This window comes from Phalangium opilio, unplaced genomic scaffold, assembly GCF_054372755.1.
Source record: "Phalangium opilio isolate 3A_F unplaced genomic scaffold, DU_Popi_V2 ptg000002l_1, whole genome shotgun sequence".
Taxonomy (NCBI): domain Eukaryota; kingdom Metazoa; phylum Arthropoda; class Arachnida; order Opiliones; family Phalangiidae; genus Phalangium; species Phalangium opilio.
Genome location: NW_028324144.1, coordinates 13,680,974 through 13,705,161, shown reverse-complemented (window position 1 = coordinate 13,705,161; position 24,188 = coordinate 13,680,974). Strand labels below are relative to the sequence as shown.

Sequence of the window (24,188 nt, the reverse complement as noted above, 5' to 3'; positions counted from 1 at the left end):
TATATATATCAACTTTTGTCTTTTTTTTTAAATTTAGCCTATACTTGCTCCCATAGAAGACATCAAGACCGTCATAACCACGGTGTTGACCAAACCCGAAAGTAACGACGCGTCGATATGACGTACAGCGGGCTTAAAAAATAATGAAACCCATTGAATATGAATTATAAAATTAATTTTTAAATGGTTAATTATCACTCTTTAAATCCATAAAATTCCTCCATTGTTTTGATAAACATTTCATGAGCATTTTTACACTTATCCAATTGGTACTTCTTGCTATACAATGTTTTTCTGCATTTATGCAACCGCGATTTGCAAAATATCAAATTCTACAAAGATTCAACGAAGTTTTAGTTTTACTTTCGGTTTCATTCTGAATTATAAGAATATACCTGAATGTTAAATAATATCATTTTTAAATTAGAGAATGGGGGATAATATTTATTGCGTTTGTCCGCTTGGTCCAACATATCTTTGTCGTTGAAGATTTTACCAAAGCCCGATATCATCGAGGCTTCCGTCGCTAAAGATTTGACGCCATTTTGGTGAAATCGCAACGTAAACTACATTTGTAGTAAAGTAGAATTAGGAGTAATTGGGTGATCTAAGCAAAATGCGGCTAGCTCTGAGTCGCTACTGTACTTTTAAGATTAAGATTTATTTACCATTGGCATATTGAGAAATGTTCGTAAAGACATGATAGGAAAAATGATAGGACCAAATACTTCGCCGTAAAATATCCAGTTGCTTATGCTTTTATAGTAACGCTGAAAGAATACAAGGGCAAAAATAATTTCGCAATACTCCGTGTGGTTTCCAATGTACTATATACTATAAGGTAACGAAGAGTGCCACATAAACTTGCGAAATGCCTGTTCAATTCAATACTCGCGGGATGCAGTGACAACGGTATCGTTCCTTTCAACCGAATTCCCAATGGACCGAAATCCCATTCGACCGAATATCCCGCAATGATTTTAGATTTCCAGCCCAATGGCTATATTCCCGATGGACCGAAATCCCAATCGTCCGAATATGCCCGTAAAAAATACATGAATATAACTTGAAACACTGTAGCCGTCAGCGATTCGGTGGTGTAGTGGATACGATGTTGGACTGCGAAGCAATAGGTTGTTGGTTCGAATCTCCGAAAGGTATGTTAATAATATTAAAAGTAAATGTTTCGTGATACTAATTAAAACGCTCACTTTCATTCCTTTCAAGGCAAGAGATATATAGAATTAATTAACAAATTGTGCTTAAAATGAAGTACAGTCTTAATGGTAGTTCCATCAATGTCTTAAAATTTTAAATTAAAATTTTAATATTTTGGTTTCGGGTGGGTTAGGTTAGGTTAGGTTAGGTTAGGTTAGGTTAGGTGAGGCTAGGTTAGGTTAGGTTAGGTTAGGCTAGGTTAGGTTAGGTTAGGCTAGGTTAGGTTAGGTTAGGCTAGGCTAGGTTAGGTTAGGTTAGGTTAGGTGAGGCTAGGTGAGGCTAGGTTAGGTTAGGTTAGGTTAGGTTAGGTTAGGTTAGGTTAGGTTTGGTTTGGTTTGGTTTGGTTCCAATAATTCGTTGACTCCTTTTCCAAAATATGCTCCTTTTAATTAGCTACCACCTTTTTCAAAATACTCTCCCTTTAATTAGCTACCACCTTTTCCAAAACATTCTCCTATTAATTAGCTGCCACCTTTTCCAAAAGATTTTCCTATTAATTAGCTGCCACCTTTTTCAAAATATTCTCCTATTAATTAGCTGCAACCTTTTCCAAAACATTCTCCTACTAATTAGCTACCACCTTTTCCAAAACATTCTCCTATTAATTAGCTGCCACCTTTTCCAAAATATTCTCCTACTAATTAGCTGTCACGTTTTCCAAAATATTCTCCTTTTAATTAGCTACCACCTTTTCTAAAATATTCTCCTATTAATTAGCTGCCACCTTTTCCAAAAGATTTTCCTATTAATTAGCTGCCACCTTTTCCAAAATATTCTCCTATTAATTAGCTGCCACCTTCTCCAATTAATTATCTGACATCTTTTCCAAAATATTTCTATTATTGCTAATAAAATTGTTCGTGGTAAGAGGCGGGCTTTTAATACTCATATAAATAGTCTTTTTTTACCTCCAAACAAGGTTGGGTTGGGTTAGGTTAGGTTAGGTTAGGTTAGGTTACGTTTGGTTAGGTTAGGTTACGTTTGGTTAGGTTAGGTTAGGTTAGGTTAGGCTAGGGTAGGTGAGGTTCGCCGTAATTGAAACGTAGTTAAAATAAGTGCAGTAATACATTTTCAACTCACATTTATTTTAACAATAATAAGTTGTGAAATTAGAAAAATATTTAATGCAAAACCACACAGTATGTCTTCTTCCAGTTCAATAGAATTTCGGTCCAATGGGACTATAATAAAATCGCACCTTTGGCTACGTTCGGTCGAATGGGACCCCAAAAAAACCCCTTCTGTCGAATGGGAATTCGGTTCAATGGGAACAAAGCGTGACAACGATACTATAAGGTGCCATTTCTAGTTTGGCATACATTTTTTTCTCTTTTCTTAAACTGCAGAAGTCACGTAAATAAAATTTTCTTATTAGCTAGGTGTGGTTGGCGTTGGGGTGGGCGTGTTTGTTTCGCATGTGCTAATGTAGTACAGTTGAGACCCAACCAACAAATAAACCAGTTGACTGGATCTCGTCTCTAACTAAGGGATAGAATCACGCCACTAACAACGGTGCCTGTAGCACCATCTGTCATTTAGGGACTAAAATAAATCTATTTTTTCTGATTGGACTAGTCTTGACAGAGTCTGACTCTTGGCAAGAAGGGATTTAGTATAAGAAGGCATAAATAGCGTCCTCGTGAAGAAAAGAAAAAACAGATACACTGCGTTTTTAATAGTCCAAGCAAAAGTTGATAAGTTCTTCGTGCCTAAGTTACTCCCAAATAATTTTAGGTATTGTGAATAGTTTTAACTAAAGAATATTTTATTAGAGACCCTACACGGTCTTGATAGTAGTTCTGGGATTTATGTACCTGGTAAATCGGTTCTTGAGGTAGATACGGCGGAAGGAGCAGCATTACCGAATTATTTTGCCCCGCGTGTGTGGTGAGGTTCTTTCCTAGGAGCTTAGAAAATATCGTGTAGCTCGCCCAGGCACATGTTACGTACTACATGTGTAAAGTCTAATCGGCTTCTGATAATAGTAGAAAAGTTGCTCAAACAAGAAAGTTAGGCGAACCGTAACTTTAACTCAATAAATTAATTAAAAAAAATATATATACCCTAGGTCTACTCGTTCAGCACACACAAAGAGCATTCGTTTACATTATGGTTTGCGCGCATAAGTCGCGGGAATGGCGGCGCATGTCGCTAGCTATGTCAATATCGCGTGGTTTGTAAGTTCAAATGGTAACGATTTCCACACCTTCTCCCCTTTAATTCAAACTGAAAAACACAGAACATAGCCTGTTAAAGATTCCGAGCAGAAGAAATCGACGTATTCCTGCTATAACTATGAATATACAGCTCTATCATATGCCCCTTCTATCATGTCGATTTGGTTTGGGTGTTACCTTCCTAGCTTTGACGCGTTTTGCGTAGCCAATCACAAAACAAGAGGAAGTGACGTTTATAATTTACATACCCCCGGATTCCCCCTCCCTTCTCCCGCTCCTAACACTAGCAGACACGTGACTGATGTCTCCTTTCTCTAAGCCCCGCCCAAATCTTATCAAGAGGTTAGACGGCGTAACGCAGCTGTACATTCATAGTTATATAGATTCATGATATAAATAAATAACAGTAACCCGGTCTTTATAAATAGTGTCCTTTCAGCCTGAAAATGAATATTTCCCACCCCCGCGCTAACCCCAAAAACAGGAGTTTTGAGAAAATATTTCGATTATAAACACAGTCAACAAATCGGCTTCGATACAGCTGTCCATCAACTTAAATCAAAATTTGAGGGTTTCCTTAATATAACCGGGTGAATTCTTTGACGATGCCAATGTTTTTTCTATCACAATACTTCCAAGAGCAGGAAGCGGATCTTTTCTTAAAAAGGGTCCCGACAAACTTGTCTATCCGAAGTCAGAAAAACTGCTGTAAAATCTTACCATAGCGCTAATTTACTTTCTTTCGAAAGTATATTATTATTTCTTACACATTACGAGCCCCAAGGTGATTGGGTAATTTGCCTTAATCTATTTCTATCCACTCTTGTTTTTCGTGTACACCAGAAGCAAACAAACATACACACAAAACACAATTGATAGCCATAATAGTTTGAAGCTCTGCACCCTTCCTCTTTTGAAGCTGACAGTTTAACAGCTAAAATCTTGTCTATACACGACAACTGGTTTTGATCTCGTAAAACTTGTGCAAGTCAGAGACGATATATACTCAACGGGACTATCAAACAATGACAAATTCTTCATTTGCAGGACGTGTTAAAAATTATTGTACACATCTAAAAACTAATATAAGATACGTAACGTTTCACATTTCCTTTCAGAACCGGAGCTTCATACTGAATTTGAAAACCGTCCTTGTGCAACGATTTTTGAACTATTAAAGCTTTAACTTTTACCAGTCCCCTTTACGATTGCTTTATCCATGAAATCGCGTGCACTGCACTGCCTTTTCGCGTGTGTCACAACTAACTAGCTAGGTATCAGCACATAACTCCGTTGGTTTTTACATAACCACACTGAGTAATATGTGGTTCTAAATTTCCAAAGGAAAGTAGGTGGAAAATATTTCATTTTGGTTGTATTCCCTTTAACATGTAAATATTTACCCTAAACACGTGCATCGTAAGAGTAATGAAAGCGGTGGCGTAAAAATACGAAGTTCCGTGAGCCATAACCTCTCTAGAAAAATGTCGATTACAATTTATTTAGCTTAAAGTTTTTAAATGTAAAATTTACCCAGTATTGACTGTGGTCAAATATTCTTCCTCACTACGCATTGACCAATCAATTTCATGCATAAGTTCAAGTTCCGATTCTCTGTCCAAAGTTGTAATTGGTCGTACCTATATCGAACGTTTAGAGTCGTTAATATTTACTTATCTAAATATAGGCTTTGATTTAAGTTTAACCTGTAAGATGTTTATTTGTCCGTTCTTGATGGCCCACTCCAAGTCAACTGCACATCCGTAAGCCTCTTCAATCTATCAAACAATATTAATTAAAACGGTTCAAGCAAGTTTAATTTCTTTATTAACTTCTTAACTAAATAATCATTTCAAACTTGGGGTAAATACCTTGACGGCAATATCGGCTAAAATATTTGCGTTTTTTACTGAGATACTACACTTTTTCTTGCGTTCTTCATCGACAAAACTGTCCCGGACCCCTTTTTCGTCTTTAGAAGAAAACACTTGCTACTTACTGCGTACTTCTATCAAAAATTTCTTAAGCTAAATCACTAACCTGACATAACAGTCATGGAATTCTTTCCGCCAATGATTACCGACTTCAACTCCAAGTTATTCTCATGGTCCCTATGAAAAACAATCGTGTCCGGATCCGCCGATGCTGATACGACAGACTGCAAGCGCATTCATTCGTTGAGTTTCCCGCGCATCTACAACTGCATGGAGTAATTACTTACCTCTCCGATTCCGTAATTGCAAGTTATGGTTACTCTATCAGCGTTACCAGTAACAGGATCCCGGGTAAAGAGGACACCGGCCGAGTCAGCGGCAACCATTTCTTGTATCACAACTGCCATCGGCGTGTTTAATTCTTGACCATTTTGTCTAAATATCAAATTTGGTTTATCAAAAATTAAAAAAGTACCATATACAGCTCCACACACTTTTTGTATTGAACCGCGGTAAACGAAAACTGCGAGGCCCAACATTGCACCACGGCTGCCGCGATCTATCAAAGTTAAATTGAGAATAATTTCTAAGCCTAATTAGTTTTAGGATTAATTAACCTACTCGTTTTAATCCAATAAGACCCAAGAAAGTTTTCATTTGACCAGCGGCGGACATTTCTTCCGAATCTTCCCCAGAAGCTGATGACCTAACGGCGAACCGCTTACCACGGTAATTGTCACCACAAATTTTGGTCAGTTTCTTCTCGATTTGCGTAAAAATCGATTGTGGTAAAACAAGAAAACCAATGGTTGAAGAGATTCTGCAAGTAGATGATTAATCGTGCAAGTACTTTAACCATAAATAAGACATATTCCATAAGTTTGTTACTGGTTGCTGAGAGCTTGACATGAAGCGACGCAGGTGAAACGTCATAGATTTTATTAAAGCAACGCGTGGTAAGGCACTTTCTAGGGCTTAGTACATACTAAATAGGAATATGGACTGCAAGACCGAGTGAAGTCAATTCGCGTGTCGTTCTTGAACTAGCTATCAGTAAGTTTCTAGCATTACGAAGCATAGGTTGTGTCATATTTGTGGAACATATCTTACGGTTTAACTAATTCAAGTAATGACACTTTCGTACTTTTCGCAGATGTCTTCTATGTCCTCATTATTACTTTCTGGGCTCCTAATTAATGCGTTCAACTTTATTAATTAAAAACTCAAAAGATTAATTAAAAAATAAAACATACCAAACTACTTTTTCTAAAGTTTTAACTAAATCTTGAATTTTATTTTCTTTTGAAAATATATCGTAAGCTAAAGTAGAAACCACAATGGCGTTGGGAACATTATAGCTCTGGTTTAAAAAAGGGTTAATTATAGTTATTTAATATATTCAAAATTAAACTATACCCAATATTACCGGTTCAATTTGTTTGCTAAGACTAAATAGACTGGCCAATGAAGACCCTTTACCACCAGTCACGCTTGGATAGTGACTTTCCAAATCCGCTAAGGCAACTACTTCATTACCTGGTTTATTCACCGGGTATTCGCTACCTGAAGACCAATGTTGAGATTAGATTCTATAAATTATTGAAGAGTTAATTACCTAAGTACTTAGAGGCATAAGCGAACAACTAGGAGGCGATAATGAGGAACTTTCAGCGTTTCTTCTGTATAAAATGATGATCATTACAATTGGGTACTTGATTAATAAGTGGACGCGCGGATGTACCGGTTATTTTGAAGTATCACGGCCTCTCCAATGTCATCCTGCAGAACAACCGCGGTGAAGGTCACATTTACTTTGCGCTTTGTGTTTTGTAAATCCGAAACTGGCCAATTAACTTCGTCCATTTGCTTACCAAAGTTTATACGAAAATCGTATCGACCTGTGTGGAGATAACTAGCTTTTAAACTAGGCTTAATTCTTAAGTATCTTTTAGCTTATGCTGACCTGTCGATAGAACCGCTTCTTTAACGCGATCTTCTTTATTATATAACATTTGTATTTCCTTCAGTTTGTACGTCATTGAATTTCTCAGCACAACAAACCCGTATTTCAGTCTAAAAATACGCTTATCTATTGGCATTAGCTTTTATTTGAGAAAAAACTAATAGGACGGTACTTGTTAGGATATGGAAATAATTGGAAAGACCAAAAATGGAACATTTGCCCATCTTTGGTGTAGACGATAACCTCTGTATGGCTGTCTGGTGTCTCAATGTCTCTTTCTGTATATTGCAACTCCAATTACGTTAAGTGCTGTAGTCTTAACTGAATTTTAATTATACTTACCAACACTTCGTTTCCTGGCACCCCACAAAGTGACCCTTTCTTCGTGACCTTCAATAGACACTGATCCAATAAGATTTCCGGCTTGGACGTAACTGTCTAAGTTTTGTATGAAACTAAATATGGAAAAAACCATAAGATTCTTCAATAATTCACTCAATGGAGACAAACGTACTGAACTTTGGGTCGCCATGGTTGAAGTCGTCTTTGACATCCGAAAAATTCAGCCAATTCCGCGTTTGAAATATCACATTGAAGATCATGGATAGGCGAAGAACACATCCAGCTGTATTAAAGTTAACCTTTAAGCACAAATTTATGCGAAGAAATAGCGCAAAAACTTACTATAAACCGAGTTTAACGTGAACCAATTTCCTTTCACCATTTTTCGACGTTTCTCTGAATCATAGACGAAAATAGCCCAAATGAGGCTACGTTAGGCTTAGCGTTTCTAAAACTGGAAATAAGGCTTAATATGGTTACTCTAATAGGCCGGTATAGGAAACCCTCCACTTTCTCATAGGCATGACACATCTGATTCTCAATCCATTACCGACAAAGCAGTCCATTGTTGTTCTTGGTAAATTGGTCATTTGAATCTTGGGCAAGTTGTAACTTTTACCGTTTTCAAGTCGCATGAATAATGTGGTCAGTGACACTTGTCCGCATACGTTGACGCGAACCAATAAACGCTGTTTTTGACCGTGACACCCATAAATTAAAATTGTGTCCGATTCCTAAATAAAAGTTAGACTTTAGAGGTTTAGGAAAGGAAAAGATCAATTGATTGGAAATATAGTACATCTTGCTTTATTGAACGTCTATATTCCAAATCTCTTTGTGAAGTTGGGATTTTGATAGCGTTATCTTCTAAATCGCCCGAGTCTGTAGTTGGGTATTCGCGAAGACGTGGGTTAATGTTTCGAGTTAGAAGCAAGATTAATTCCCATAATATTTGGAGAAAACCTAAAATTTTTAAAAATTCCAAATAATGATAACCAAAAAACCATGTCATTAAGAAGCCAGTTAAATATACCTCGTTTCAATATGACTAAATTAAATATCCGTACATTAATGATATAAGCAGCGTAGATTAGTTTATAAATTATACTGAAAGGTTTTAAAACTAACATTTTGAACTAAACAAATTTCACGCACAATTTCCTCGTTTTAAGGTATAACATTAAGCGGCTTTAATTTACCTAGTCAACGAGGACTGCCGAATATTAATAGGTAATGTATCGAGATATTTTTAAAGTTTAAAGATAATTTTGTATATGTATTATAGCGACATTGGATTTTATCTGAGAATTCTTAACTATATCTTTAATTCAACCGCCTAAAATAAGAGACAACTTGGATAAAGCCTGGTTTTCGCCAGACAAATTTCACGGAACCCTTAAAAAAAATTCCGCTTCATTTTGTGGATAATCCTTGCAAAAAAAGGGTGCCAAACTATTCTTACTGAAACTCGTAATATGAAAGAGCGCGAGCTCGTGCAGACCAAGGCTTACCAGTCATGTTGAAAATGCACCAAAAGAAACCTATCGATTTTCTTAGACTTGATTGTCTTTGTAAAAACGTTCATTTTTATCATATTAATAACGATTAAGCCAAACGTCTTTAACAAATCGTAAATTATACATTTTTAGAAATTTAACTCGACAACAGAAACGCCTCCAAGAAAATAAATGGCCTAAAAAGTCTATCGAGCTGACCAAAACCAAGCCTATGACGGCACGCATTCGTTGATTTCTATTGGACAACGATTTCTTTTCCGTTAAAATTTGCGGCAAAATAGAAAACTAATTCCGTACTTGCCGCCTAGAAAACGCGAAAATTTGCGGCAAGTTACCTTTGAAAAAACGGTGCCCCACGCGGTTTTTCCTGCTTTTTGGTCCAGTGAAAACCAGCCTTTTAGCCAGATAAATCATATCTCAAATGGACGACCAAAAGAGAGTGATTGCAGTTTTTCCTTGTACCGAAGCAAGGTCACGCAAAAATCCCTTTTTCTCTCAAATCTACTTGTTATTGAATCGAGCTTAGATAAAAAAAATTATCTGTTTTATTTGAAAATAATATTGCACGGGCGGTATACTACTGTCTATTACTAAGAAGATAAGGCCTGATGACGCTCTAATATACAAGGATAATTTTTGATTACATGTAACATTTTTCGTATTATGTTTACTGTTTCGAAAATATTTCACTGAACTAAAATCCGGGTCCTTAATATGTGGGTAAAATTTAGAGGCCTATCCAATAATTTATTTTATAAAAAACAAAGTTGCTGAGGGTGGTTTTCATTTCCATAAAATTAATCGGAGATTTTGACGAACAACTGGAAAATGTCCTTAGAAATAATATGGGAAATTTTCGAAACTTGCCCATTTTGTAACTACCAGTAAATATCCTTTCAAAAATAACAATACGGTTAATAGATTTGAAAAATTTCTTAAATGAAAGCCCCATATTTGGAATTGCACATGTTTTTTTTCTCATTAAGAAAAATTAAGTTTAAGTATTATTTTCCATAGCTTTAATTACATGCCCTGACTTGAGTCGTTTACCCCTAAAACCTCTGGAACTTACGACTTTTTAGCATGGGTAAAGTAATGTCAAAAGTAAATAGGGGAAAGTGTCGGACTGCCATATTTTCCTGCCTTTGCCTTAGCTTGACATGCATTTCGAGACGCTCAAGCGCGAGAGAGGTGTTTAAAAGGGTATCAGCCAATCAAATTTCTAGTTGGCGATGTCATTCTTCCCGAAAATAACGCTCGTACGCCACCAAACGGGAGAATTTGGCATAGGCGTATCTCAAGGAAGAGTCACAACCTCGGAGCTCCGCGCTCTGTTCTATTTTCTTTAGTGTTATTTTCGCGTTTGAACGAGGTTAAAGTTTGTTTAAAAAGTTAGCACGCCGAAATTAAATTGAAAATGCCGCGGATGTTCCTGAAATCATCATTTAATTCAAAAAACTCATCGTTAAAATCCTTTAGAATTTCGTTTAAACTTAGGCCCAGGGTTGTCATTATAAGCTAAAACGTTTTAATATTAGTAAATAACATCAATATTAGCAAACTAAATTAATACAATCATGTACATCATCAAATTTAATTGTGGCGATGAACTGCAGTGGCCACGGGTAGCCTCAGTCAAAAGCAGCTATAATGTAAAATAAAACCGCACTATTTCTTAACGCGCAATATCACAAATCATCTTAGGTACATGGTGAATAGGCGAGGGGGATGAAACAGATTTCGCGAGTATGCATTCACCCTCCAAATGCATGTCACAGACGAAGGAGAGAGTCCGACACTTTCCCCTATTTATTTTTGGTAATGTAGAAGGCCACTCTTGAACTTTCGTCGTTTTACTGTGGATATAGTGACTTTAGCTTAGCTGGTCAAAGTTTTAGCTAGCTAAAAGGTCATTTTAACTTTTGAGCGTCCAACAAATTTTGTAGCTAGAACAGATTGAAGCTAATTAAACTATATTACAAATTAAAGGTAATAAAACAAGATTACCGATTAAAGATAATTAAACAAGATTACCAATGTCATTGAAATCCGTTTTTGCACAAGTCTATGACATGTTTTTGTGAAAAAGTCTATGACATCCTTTTGTGCACAAGTCTATGACATCTGTTTGTGGACAAGCCTATGACATCTGTTGGAGCACAAGTTTATGTCTCCTGTTTGAGCACAAGTCTATGACTTCTGTTTGGACACAAGTGTGTGATTTCAGTCTGGGCACAAGTCCATGATTTCTGATTGGGCACAAGTCATAGACTTCTCTTTGAGCACAAACCTATGGAATCTGTCCACAAGTCTATGGTATCTGTTTGTGCACAAGTCTACGGAATCATTTTTAAGCATAGGTCTACGGAATGTTTCTTTGGTACAGCTATCGATTCCTCTTTGATTGCATGTGGAAACGAAGGGAAAGGCATTTTAGTTGGACTGGGCGTTGACTTTCAAGTCAAGTATTCAGGATTGACACTTATATAATAGATAGATAGTTCAAACGCGTTAACAAATAGGAGCGCATCACCCTAAGACTTAAAAGGAGCACCTGCTTTTCTCTCCTATGGTTTAAAATTCTAGTTTCTAAACAATTTTAATTAATATTAAGACTGAAGTTACAGACTTTACTAAAACAGTCTTTATTAATAAAAACTGTCTTTGTAGACAAAGACGGGAAAAAGTAAGAGATAAGTGTAGAAAATTAATTGCCTGAAGTACAGATATTCCATTTTCACTTTTGAACACATGATTATAAAACATCAATTATTTGAAAAAATTCTTATTATTTGAATATCTGTTACTTCAGGCAATTAATTTTCTACACTTATCTCTTACTTTTTCCTATCTCTGTCTACAAAGACAGTTTTTATTAATATCTGTTACTTCAGTCTTAATATTAATTAAAATAGTATTTGAAATTTTTACGTGCACAGGTCTATGGAATCTTTTTGTGCACAGGACTATGAAACCTTTTGTGCACAGGACTATGCACCATTTTGTGCGCACAGGTATACGGAATATTTTTGAGTACAGTCCATGACATCTGATTGTGCACAAGTCTATGGAATCTGTATGTGCTCATGCCAATTATACCTCATTTTGCACACGTCTATGAAATCTGTTTAGCACAAGTCTATGGAACCTTTTTGTGCACAAGTCTATGATATCTGTTCGTGAAAAAGTCTATGACATCTGTTCGTGAAAACGTCTATGGAATATTTTTGTGCGCAAGTATCTGGCGCCTGTTTGTGCACAGGTCTATGACATGTTTTTTTGCGGAAGTCTATGTCGTCTGTTTGTGCACAAATCTATGGAATGTCCTTTTGCACAAGTCTATGGAATATTTTTTGTACAAGTCTATGATATCTGTTTTTGCACAAGTCTATAACATCAGTTTGTGCACAAGTCTATAACATCAGTTTGTGCACAAGTCTATGGAATATTTTTGTGCGCAAGTATCTGACATCTGTCTGTATACGAGTCTAAAGCGTCTGTTTGTGCACAAGCATATTGAATCTTTTGGGCACAAGTTTATTACGTATGTTTGTAAACAAGTCTGTGGCATATTTTTGTGCGGAAGACTATGGCATCTGTTTTGTGCACACGGATGTGACATCTGTTTTTGCAGGAGTATATAGAATACTTTTTGCGGAAGTCTATGACACCTGTTTTGTACACAAGTCTATGATATATATTAGTGCACAAGTCTATGACATCTGTTTGTGCACAAGTCTATGACATATGATTGTGCACAAGTCTAAGGCATATTTTTGTGCGGAAGTCTATGACATATTTTTGTGCGGAAGTCTATGACATATTTTTTTGCGGAAGTCTATGACATTTGCTTTGTACACAAGTCTATGATATATTAGTGCACAAGTCTATGACATGTTTGTGCACAAGAATGTGACATCTGTTTGTGCATTAGTATAGAGAATATTTTTGTGCGGAAGTATATAGAATCTTTATGTGCTGAAATCTATGACATCTGTTTGTGCAGAAGCACATAGAGTATTTATGTGCGCAAGTATATAGAATATTTTGGTGCACAAGTATATCAGCATCAGTCCATGACATCTGAAAGCATGTAGAATTTCTTTTTCACAAGTATAAAATATTTTTGAGTCAAAGTTTAGGACATCTGTTTGTGCACAAGTGTATGACGCGTGTTGCACAAGCACAAAGAATAATTTTTGCAAAAGTTTCTTAAATCTGTTTCTGCACAAGAATATAAATATAATATTTTTGTGCACAAGTATATATAATCTTTTTTGCACCAGTCTCTGACAGGCGCAGGTCTATGGAATTTTTTAGTGCGCAGGTCTATGGAATCTTTTTGTGCACAAGTCTATGACGTTTGTGCACAAGCATATAGAATCTTTTGTGCACAAGCATATAGAATCTTTTGTGCACAAGCATATAGAATCTTTTGTGCACAAGCATATAGAATCTTTTGTGCACAAGCATATAGAATCTTTTGTGCACAAGCATATAGAATCTTTTGTGCACAAGCATATAGAATCTTTTGTGCACAAGCATATAGAATCTTTTGTGCACAAGCATATAGAATCTTTTGTGCACAAGCATATAGAATATTTTGTGCACAAGCATATAGAATCTTTTGTGCACAAGCATATAGAATCTTTTGTGCACAAGCATATAGAATCTTTTGTGCACAAGCATATAGAATCTTTTGTGCACAAGCATATAGAATCTTTTGTGCACAAGTATATACAAGTTGGAAAATCCAAAATATTACCTCTCCGAGTAAAGAGGACTACTACTACAAACTTATTAACCTAGATATAGAATTACTTCTCTTTTTTGAAGTAAAAATTTACGAATTATTTAAGCAGTATTCCAAGGTGGGGTGGCGTAGCGGTTAGCGCTTTCACCTCGCAGCAAGAGGATCCCGGGTTCGATCCCGGACTGTGGCACCGGGAATAATAAAATTTACGAATTATTAAAGCAGTATTCCAAGCATAGCGAATATACAGTAAAGCAGACGTAACATGTGCCTGGGGGCGCTACACCTTAGGCTACACGCACACTCAAAACTAACTGTAAATCTAACCGTACGTTCACAATTTTTTATACAGAAAGTTGCCGTAATTATGATAAACAGCTCAACACTGTAGAATTTACAATAGTTTGCTGTTTTTTATTAGTTTACAGCCCATGCTGTAAAAATACAGCGTAATTTGCCGTTATTTTAATTTACTACCGTAAAAAAACAGTAATATACATTTTGTGGTGTTTAACAGCAGGAAAATGTAAAATGAACCACACATAGATGTTTTATTTCTAAACAGCATTAGCTGTGAAATAAACATCTAACCATACCGTCAACGTGACAATACAGTCGCACAAGAAAACATTTAGCAGTTATTTTATTCATTTCAGAATAAAACTCTTTCCCTTAATAGGCTTTTTCAAAAAGTCCCCTATACAAAATATGTAGCCGGGGGAAAAAGCAGAGATGGAAGGCATTTTTCCCTCCCTAATTTCTGCGCGCGCATCTATGAAACGTCATTTTTAAAATCGCCTATTGTTTCCAAGTGCAACCTGACGCAATAGAGTTGTTACCGCGTTGGCTTGCACTGTCAAAAATCCGTAATCGGTGTAATTTGAGAGTGATTAGCCCCTTGTCAAATTCCCTTTCGAGTAACGTGACCTAATGAACAAGTTTTTTCAGGTCGTATTATATAACGTGTGCCCGTATTTGTTAGGTATGTTTACCGTTTCATCTACTTTTAAATTATGAATTTGGGCGGTTATGTTTTACTACTGCGCTTGGACAAAAAAGGGGATAAAATTAAAGATAGTACTTACACTACATTCTTGGAAGATTTAAGAATTGACGAAACTAAAAACTTTGATGACAAAAGATATGTGAGATCATCCTTTTTATATTGGTGTATTAGGTACATATATTAGGGGATGAGAAGGCAACCTGACCCACATAGTACTCATGGTGTGTTAGATTTTGTTACGCTATATAGTTTAGGTTTGGTTCTGTTAGCTTTGCTTTAACGGGGGATAAGGTTGCCGTCTTTTATCCCTATAATATATTGTTTCGTTACCTTTGTTTAAATTTACTTTAGAGAAAACGAGCTTTAAATTTTCGTATTTTTAAAGATCTTAGCGAGGGGCCAGTCACTCAGCGTAATTGTTGTACACGCTTGTACCCTTGATTGTACTAAATTGATTACGCGTAAACTTTAAAGGCCCTGCCTTTGAGAGTTCTAAAATGATTACGCGTAATCCGTAATCGGTGTACAGCATGGAGGAAGAAGGGCTGTGTACAGGGAATATGAGAGTGGATATCCCCTCGGATCTTAGTACTAAAAAGATTTGTTGTGCTTCAATACTAAGTACGATACTATTTAGTATCGAATATCAACGTTATCATAATAATAATAAAGTTACGGTAAAACTATATGTATATATTAAATATTTTAAACTAAGGATGGTAACGATAGTTTACAAATTATTGTCTTTTACGCTGATATAAAACAAGATTTAATATTTTAGATGTTTAACTGCTCATTCGAAATGCATGTAGAAACTGATGAGTTCGAGAACGGTTATTATGTAAGACGTCACTAATCACTATAAATTGAGGTTCCAGCATTACAACTGTTGAACGTTACTAACTGAACTAAAGTGGTAAGTCTATCGTAATGTTTTAAGTAGATTCATAGTCGTTTTATTATCAAATTTACTGAATTTGCAAAAATTCCCAACATATTTTTGAAATAGAGAGTTTCGCTTTCGTCAGGGAGAGGCAGCGTGAATAGCGCCAAAGAATTTAAATGTAAGGAATGGAAAGTTTCCATTGCTTGCTTTTAACTTCTTTGTTTGCATTAGGCAGCCTCTCCCTCTCTCCCGCGCCCCCTAAACGTTCCTGCTTCAAAACTTCTACCTGGGGCCTAACCTCTATTGAGTTCCTTCGTCACTCGTCAGTACGGTCACTCGAATTCGATCAGTTTACTTTTTTTTTTGCAATCGCGGTTATCGGGAGGCCGCAATTTTTCGGTTTTTTAAATCGTGATTACCGATTACGCTCGATTTAATTGGACTTGTGAAGTTTTGACATTGAAATAGGAAGTGTGGAACGTCTGCACATTTGGAGGTGAAACATTAAGTGTAAGTTTGATTTTTGTAATCATTTGTAAGAGTGCATGATTCTTTCAACATTTAGGCTCTCATGGTTAAACGCTTTAGGTAAATGGTCCATAAAGGTTCACTTTTGTACTGCGTACGTTGTTTGAACAGGGAAACGAAAATTAATAGAAACTTTAGGCTTAACTCTAGCTCGTTATGTATGTTCCCTAAACTTATTTTTCCCGAAAAAAATGCAAATATTCATAGCTGCTCTAGTAAATTCATAAAAAACGGAAAGTAGTAAAAGTAAGGGAATTATAATTATTGAGAAAAAAGTTAAAAATCCTTAATATTAATTTGAATACATAGATGGAGGGAGAACCCGAAGGTCTAATCACTCTCAGATTCTTTGTACACCAATTACGAATTACGCTGAGTGACTGGCCCCTCGGGAGAACCAGTTCCATTCATTCACCCAAAATAGCTATCTTCACAGAAAACAAAGTTATGGAATGGAATTCCTACCAGAGCTTTATAAAATCCGCTGAAAAACGGGAAAATAGGGGGGGGTAGTAAAAACAATTTTCGGTACATTTCGTCGTTTAGTTTTAGTCCTTTTCGCATGGGGCATTGACCTCCTCGTCTTATCTCTGTCATCCCCTACCTCAACTGTGGGCAAGAAAGCAGCGCATAGGCACCGCGGTGTTCCCTAAATTTACCCTCGTTTTCACCACGCATGGATCACGGCTGCCTATACTGATTCTCTCTCCCTCTTTCTCTCCTCTCTGTTCCTACAAAAGCAGGGAGAGGAAGAGGTCGCCTATGCTAACATAACTCTAATCTAGCGGGAAGGGGTAGAAAACGGGGGTACGAAATTATTATGTTCCTCTCGACACCTGGAGGATAATTCACCATGCCCAAAGTGACGTCACGAATTCTTTATATTTATATTCTTTGGCGCTATATGTGGGTTTCCATATTCACTACGTAAGAGCTGAACTCGCAGGTGCAAAGAAGACAAATAGATCGCCAAAATTTCCCTGCAGGTGGCTGTACAATAGCAATGTAAAATTTCCATAGAACCGCTCCTTGGGACCAACTCGCGAGATGTTTTAGCATTAAACCCGTCTTCTTAACCCCTTTTAGCCTATCTCAATACTTCACTGAAGATTGAAGAATTTGGAAACCCACCTATTCACGCTGCCTCTACCTGAAAAGGCGAGCCTTTCTCTCGGGCAAAAATAAGTTGGGATTTTTACATCATATTTTTTACCCTTTCAAGGACGGATCCTAGTATAGTGTAGAACCAAGTTCTCCATCCATCGAAATCATTACCAAATAGATTAATTATAGATAGTTTTCACACATGGAGGATTCATACCATTTACACCAGGAGGCCGGGCTATCTGGCGGACAAAAACCCGTCTGCTTTTGTCCTCCAGATAGCCCGGCTTCCTGGTGTAAATGGTATGAATCCTCCATGTGTGAAAACTATCTATTCTAGCTTTTTCGCTTTGTGAAAGCTTCGACTGAATCTTGTTGTTTGACGCTTCTCCGAGGGGCCAGTCACTCAGCGTAATCGGTGTAAAAGCATGTACCTTTGACTGTACTAAATCGATTACTCGTAATCTTTAAACGTCCCGCCCTTAACAGTGCTAAAATAATTACGCGTAATCCGTAATCGGTGTACAGGTAATTTGAGAGTGATTAGCCCCTCGCGCTTCTTCTCCATGCCTATATGGGAATTTACAACTAGTGCAACGTACCTATTTCTTTCACATTAGATTTCGTCGAGGGGCTAATCACTCTCGGATTCCCTGTACACCAATTTCGGATTACTCGTAATAATTTTAGCACTGTGAAATGCAGGGATTTTAAAGATTACGCGTAATCACCAGTCACAGGTACAGTGTGTACACCGATTACTCTAAGTGACTGGCCCCTCGGATTTTAAAGTATCATATTTATAACTGATAAATCTATAAGTAGTATACTTCAACCATAGCAAAATATTTAGATAGAAATTTTACATCTCTTATTTTCTATAGACTTCCACCCCTCCCACCGCCCAGTTTTAAAAGGTTTCTGAAAAAATGAAGCCCACGAGAAACTGCGCTGTTTGCTTTTCATCTTTCGAGACAATCGAAAATTACATGAAACATTACAAACTCCACCAGAATGTGCCCAATGTTCAATATCCTTGCGGCTTTGATTCATGCGAGCAAACATTTTCAAATTATAACTCTCTAAAAAGCCATTGTCAAAGACAGCATAGAAAAAGACCACACGTTGAAAACGACACAAGAAATATACCTGGCACAAATTTAGCGCATTCTATCCAGTGTTATGTTGGGGATTGCAGTGAAGGTTTTATGAATTTTAAGGGTCTAATGAGGAATCTAAAATCTCACATAATGCAAGGCATTGGCGTGGCCTGTCCTTACAAATGCAAAGAACTAAAATACTTCACAATAATATCTTCCTTTACGGCACATATATCACGATATCACAAAGGGGAAATAGAACCCCCCGAAAAGCGTGATCTCACAAAAAGATCTTTATCTTCCCCGGAAAAAATTGCCCAAAACTCCACTGAGTTTAATTTCGACAACAGTGATAATAATGTTTCAAAAATAAATTATAATGAAGAAACCGACTGTACTGATCCTGAAACCCACTTTGCTAGAAATTTAGGGCTTTTTTATTTAAAACTTGAAACGAAAAGGCTAATTCCGGTATCAACCATACAGACCATAATCGAAGAGTTTCAATTTTTAAGAGATATTGAAAATGATTACAATGAAAAAAAATTAAGAGTTAAACTTAATGATATGGCACTTGACGAAAACGTTGTTTCGGAAATTTTGAGAGCAGTAAAAGAAAGCGATTTACTAAAAACAACAAATGACTACAATTTTAAAACTGCATATCGCCGTGACGCATTTAACGAATCACATCTGAACTTTGTATCTCCAGTTAGCGTTTCACTTGGGTACCACGAAGGGAAAAAACTATTTTACCACTATGTCCCTATTAAATCTTCGCTTAAAACATTCATATCTAACCCCGAAGTAGCAAAAACTCTTCAATTTCCAAAGCCCACTTACGAAAAGGGCTCCAATTATGTTCTAAAAGACGTAACAGATGGTAAAGTTTATAGCGATATTTTTGGGTCTTCGGAATTAAATACAATCTACTTAATAGTGTTTCAAGATGGGTTTCAGATAGTTAATCCACTTGGCTCAGCAAAAACCAAAAATAAACTAATTGGGGTGTATTATACGGTCTTAAATCTTCCCCCAGAAAAGAGGTCCAATATCGACCATATTCAATTAATATCTCTTTGCAAGGAATCGGACATGAAAAAAAAGGGTGTGACGAAATTCTTTAGTAAGCTGGTGGATGATCTTAAAGATCTCGAAACAAATGGAATAGAGTTGTCTAACGGAAAACTTGCAAATGTCAAGCTTTTCTGCCTAGTAGGGGATAATCTTGGTTCTCACGAAGTAGGGGGTTTCCAACTCGCGTTTGCCAATGGGAAAATCTGTCGTTTTTGTGAAATTGACCATGTAGATATTGAAAATGATGTTGAAGCCCCAAAAAGATCTGTTGAAAATTACCAATCTGCTGTACTAGAGTTAAACACGGGTGAGAATGACTCTGTAAGAGGAATTAAATTCAATTCCCCATTTCATATTTTGAAAGTCTTTCACGTTTGTAATCCCGGATTACCACCCTGTTTAGCCCATGACCTCTTTGAGGGAATCGTGGCTTACGATCTACGTCTTTTTCTAAATAACTTGATTAAAGTTAAAAAATGGATTACATTACCACACCTAAATTTTCTAATTACCCACTTTAAATACCTTGGAAGTGACGCTAATAGCAAGCCGTGCCCCCAAATAGATACATCAACAAAGCTAACAGGAAATGCATCTCAAAATTGGTGCATGCTTAGGATGCTTTCCATGATTTTGCGGGATTACGTTAAAGATGCATCCGATCCAGTGTGGTCTCTTTATTTACAATTGAAGTTAATTGTCGAATTCATTTGTGGCCCAAAAATATCGAAAGACGATGTATCTATTCTAATTGGGCTGCTAGACCAATACAAATCAGATTTATTAGAGTATTTTCCTAACTATAGACTTAAACCTAAACATCATTACGTCTTTGCACATTATCCAGAGTTAATATTGCAATTTGGTCCGTTAATAAGGGTTTTCACTCTAAGATTCGAAAGCAAAAACGGTTTTTTTAAAAAATTCGCTAGGCAAACAAAGAATTTTGTAAATCCAACGAAATCTCTCGCAGTCAAGCACCAAAAACTCCAAGCCTATTTATCAAGCGGATCATATTTTGGCCCAAATTTGGATTTTAATTTTCACGGGGGTACAAAATTTTCAAGAAAATATTTTGACGATGAGTGTGTTAAAGAAGCAGCGGGAAGGTTTCATCTAAATGAAATAAACAGTATATCTATCCCCAAGCTCTCTTATTTGGGGACAGAGTACGAAGTAGGCCATTTCATTGTCATTCGCAGTACCGAAGATGGCATTGATTTCGGGAAACTTGAGACTTTAATAGTAAAGAACAATGAGATATTTTTCCTAATGCGGAAATTTTCGTCAGTGTTAAATCTCACTCTCTTCGTTTATGAATTGTCTGAACTGAATGAATCGACCATAATACCGATTAAAGATGCCAATGACTACTACCCTTTACGAGGGTACCGATTTAATGGGAAAGTACACGTCTCATTAAAGCACCGAGTACATCACAGTCTTAGAGATGTCTCGTTGTAAAATGTAAGACAGACATTTATGAAGTATTGTGGAATTACAATAATATTTAATAATAATATCATTAGGGTTAGGTACTTGTGTATAAGGAAACAATTTAAATGAAAATAACATAGATTTTAAGCATGCCTCTGAATGCAGTATGGCAAAACAAGTCGTCTAACGTTCTTAACGGTTTTAATATTTTAATAAATGCATTAAATGTGTAATTAACGTCTTTTTTAATGAAAACTATTTAATTGCTATTAGAGTCAATGTAAAAAGGATAATTAGAACATTTAACAGTTTTAAAACTTGTATAGGAAGTAAAAATTTATTTACAGATGGCCAGTAATGAAGCTATGGAAACGGGTGAAGAGGAAACTAAGACTCTCATTGAAAAACATTTGTTACTCGCATTGCCGCAACTGTCAAAAAATCAAACTAGTCTAGCCAAGGTACTCGATTGTATATTAGCGCTAGGAGTTGAAAAACCGTCAGAATTTCACCTTATCAACCAAGATGATATCGACAAATCAATTTTGAAGCCTATTCAAATTAGAAAAATTCAGCAGTACGTAGAAAAAGACACTGGGACAAGTGATGAAACTATATCGAAGATTTCTGACGATCAAGCCAGTGGCTCAGCCAAAAAAGTAAAAATAACCTTTTCTAATTAACTTCCCTAAGTGTTTTTAATTTTTACTTTCTCAAAAGTGGAAAATTTCTTAGATTAAATTTAAACATTATTGTTTTTAATCTTCATTAAATGGATTTTTTTTCAGGTTTGTCAAACCAGAGCACCAAAATCTAATTGGGTCGAAATGTATAAGATTGATCCAGAAATGTTTCGCAAAAGTGTCAAATGTGCGTTATTAAGTGGGAAAAATCTCAATAAAAAAACCCGAAAAAATGCTGTACAGGATCTCTTGAACGATATTTTAAAAGTTTGCCCAAGACCATTGACAAGCCAGCTTATGGAAATTGCTAAGATGTTATATTGTGCATACCCGGAAGCAATATGCGACAAATACGATGGAGCAATTTTAGGTTGTGGATACTCAAGATTTGGTTATCAATTAAAAACCCGGATAGAAAATATGACCAGGGATAAGGATAACAACATACCAAATGTTAGAAAATCGCAAAAATCCAAGTATGTTAAAAGAGCAGACTGCATCAATTCTCACCCTCAAGTTGAACTATGCGAAAAAGAGAGTGCATTAGCGGCTCAAACCGACCTTAAGGCCCTTTCTCACGAACTCAATCCAGACACAGAAGTAGTGAAAAAGAAGCTTCATGAGAGTTATGTTTTACAAAGGGCTGATTTAAACAACGAGCTCCATGGGAAACAACTTCATGAAAATTGGCCTTTTCTATTTGAAATCTATGGCATTTACTTGCATAACCAGTTATTGCTCCAGAAAGATATAGGAAGTCTCTTCGCGAAATTTTTCATGGAAAATGGAAAGAAGATATTGGGTTTTTTTTCTCGAATAAAAACCAAGGAAATCAGAGAAATCATGAAAAAATATGATAGCAAATTTTCATTCGATAGTCAAAATTCTGTAGCCTGCATCATCCAATTACTTCTGACACATTTTAAAGAAGACCAGCAATGCCTTTTTCCTTGCTACGAGGTACTATTTTATCTTATTGTCGGAAATGATTGTAGACACTTTTCTGTATATTGTTTTCATATTTTATAGCCAGGAACTGATCTGAATTCTATTCAAAAGAAAATTAAAGCCCATCCATGTCTGGTGATATCTGGTTCGTTTTAACTCCATGTTTTTTAATGGTTTTTTCCTCGTTCAACATATTAATTGTTTTTTTTACAGGGAGAGACATATTTACGGCTGACAACTTCATGGTTGCATTAGATAACCATATTGTGAATGACCATGTGAAAGGAGAACATCTGATGGATGCTTTGGGAGCGCTCTTAGGGACGTATTACATGGTTAATGTTAGCTATCCACCTGACTGCGCTTGCTTTTTGGAGTTTTTTCAACGGTAATGTCCTATACTCTACCGAAAAATAATACCCCTTATTTACAAAAATATTTTTGTTTTTGAAAATAGTTGTGCGGCCAAAATTAACCCACAAGAGGCGCAGGCAAGAAAAAAACCACCACCAATAAACCAAAAGGTTTTGGCTCTAATCAACAAGCTAGGAAACTATGAATGGTCAAGCGAAAGGTAATATGTATTTCCAAAACTGAGCGCCAAATTACGACTAATTCAAAAATGTTTTTTTATAATTGTTAATCGCTTTTTACAAATTTAGAGAGTTTTAAATATTTATGAAAGGGTTTATATAATATAAAACTGAAGAAACATTTTCACCATGCATTTTCGAAATACACTATTTATTTGAAATAAAATAATTTTGAATTATGTCCTATTTGACGTCTCACAACTTAAGAGAAATAATTAGGAAAATGTTTTCCTACTTGATCTAACTTTTATTTTATCATTTTAGTGATATCAACATAATTGATAATTTGGAGGAAGACTAACCCTCGCCGATTTTTAATACGTTTAATAACTTTTAAAATTCAAAATAAACCATTTGTTATTCAATTGCTTTTCAAATTTCTTCCTGACTTATACAAAACAACTGTTTAAATTATGGTAAAATCTCGAAAATTAAAGGCCCTACTATTTTCAAATTTACAAGTTACTCCCAAGAAAACAGCGAGCTTTAGGGAAATGAAGGAAGGGTATGGGGTAATAAAAACTACAATTGTAGTAAAATATATTGTTCAAGCTAATATAAAAAACTGCAACGAAAAGAAATATTATAAGAGCTTGGTGTGAACAAAACAGCAAACTTCATAAAATTAACATGGTAAAACGTTCAAGATAACAGCAACGTTTGTTAAATAAAGAGTTGAGGTTGTCTTACAGAAAACCCAACAATTTGTAACAAAAACAGTAAGCTTTGTTAAAATATACGGTTAAAATTGATGTCTTATGTACATCAATTAATATTAAAATTTATGGTTTAAGCGCCATCTTTTTAACAGCAACCAATAATATAATTTACAGTTTAAGTGGTGTTTTAAAAACAGCAAGCAATTTTGAAATTTACGGTTTTGGTTGCTGCCAAAACCACAACAACAACACTAATAACATTG

General features: G+C 36.0%; 2 protein-coding genes across 3 annotated transcripts; one reads left to right on the top strand and one right to left on the bottom strand.

Moving 5' to 3' along the window:
- Positions 1-194: 194 nt before the first annotated feature.
- On the bottom strand, positions 195-8,062 carry LOC149720085 (uncharacterized). Its single transcript, XM_089864074.1, has 21 exons — positions 7,977-8,062; positions 7,807-7,917; positions 7,635-7,747; positions 7,465-7,570; positions 7,293-7,402; positions 7,071-7,227; positions 6,953-7,008; positions 6,756-6,892; positions 6,583-6,689; positions 6,474-6,518; positions 5,951-6,149; positions 5,824-5,888; positions 5,617-5,764; positions 5,436-5,553; positions 5,267-5,367; positions 5,102-5,173; positions 4,929-5,035; positions 4,799-4,871; positions 669-770; positions 396-566; positions 195-332 (listed from the first exon to the last, which is right to left on the bottom strand). Exons 2-21 carry the CDS (start codon positions 7,911-7,913, stop codon positions 195-197), a joined length of 2,232 nt encoding a protein of 743 aa, XP_089720200.1. The 5' UTR covers positions 7,914-7,917; positions 7,977-8,062.
- Positions 8,063-16,218: 8,156 nt separating this feature from the next.
- Positions 16,219-23,726, top strand: LOC149720084 (uncharacterized). Of its 2 annotated transcripts, none has more exons than XM_089865037.1 (7): positions 16,219-16,306; positions 21,390-21,701; positions 21,831-22,685; positions 22,755-22,818; positions 22,887-23,061; positions 23,131-23,247; positions 23,531-23,726. In XM_089865037.1, the coding sequence occupies exons 2-7, from the start codon at positions 21,390-21,392 to the stop codon at positions 23,565-23,567; spliced, it is 1,560 nt and encodes a 519-aa protein (XP_089721163.1). In that variant the 5' UTR covers positions 16,219-16,306; the 3' UTR covers positions 23,568-23,726. The 2 variants fall into 2 exon arrangements, with proteins under 2 accessions (XP_089721163.1, XP_089721164.1); XM_089865038.1 differs by lacking the exon at positions 16,219-16,306 and adding an exon at positions 21,019-21,072.
- Positions 23,727-24,188: the final 462 nt, after the last annotated feature.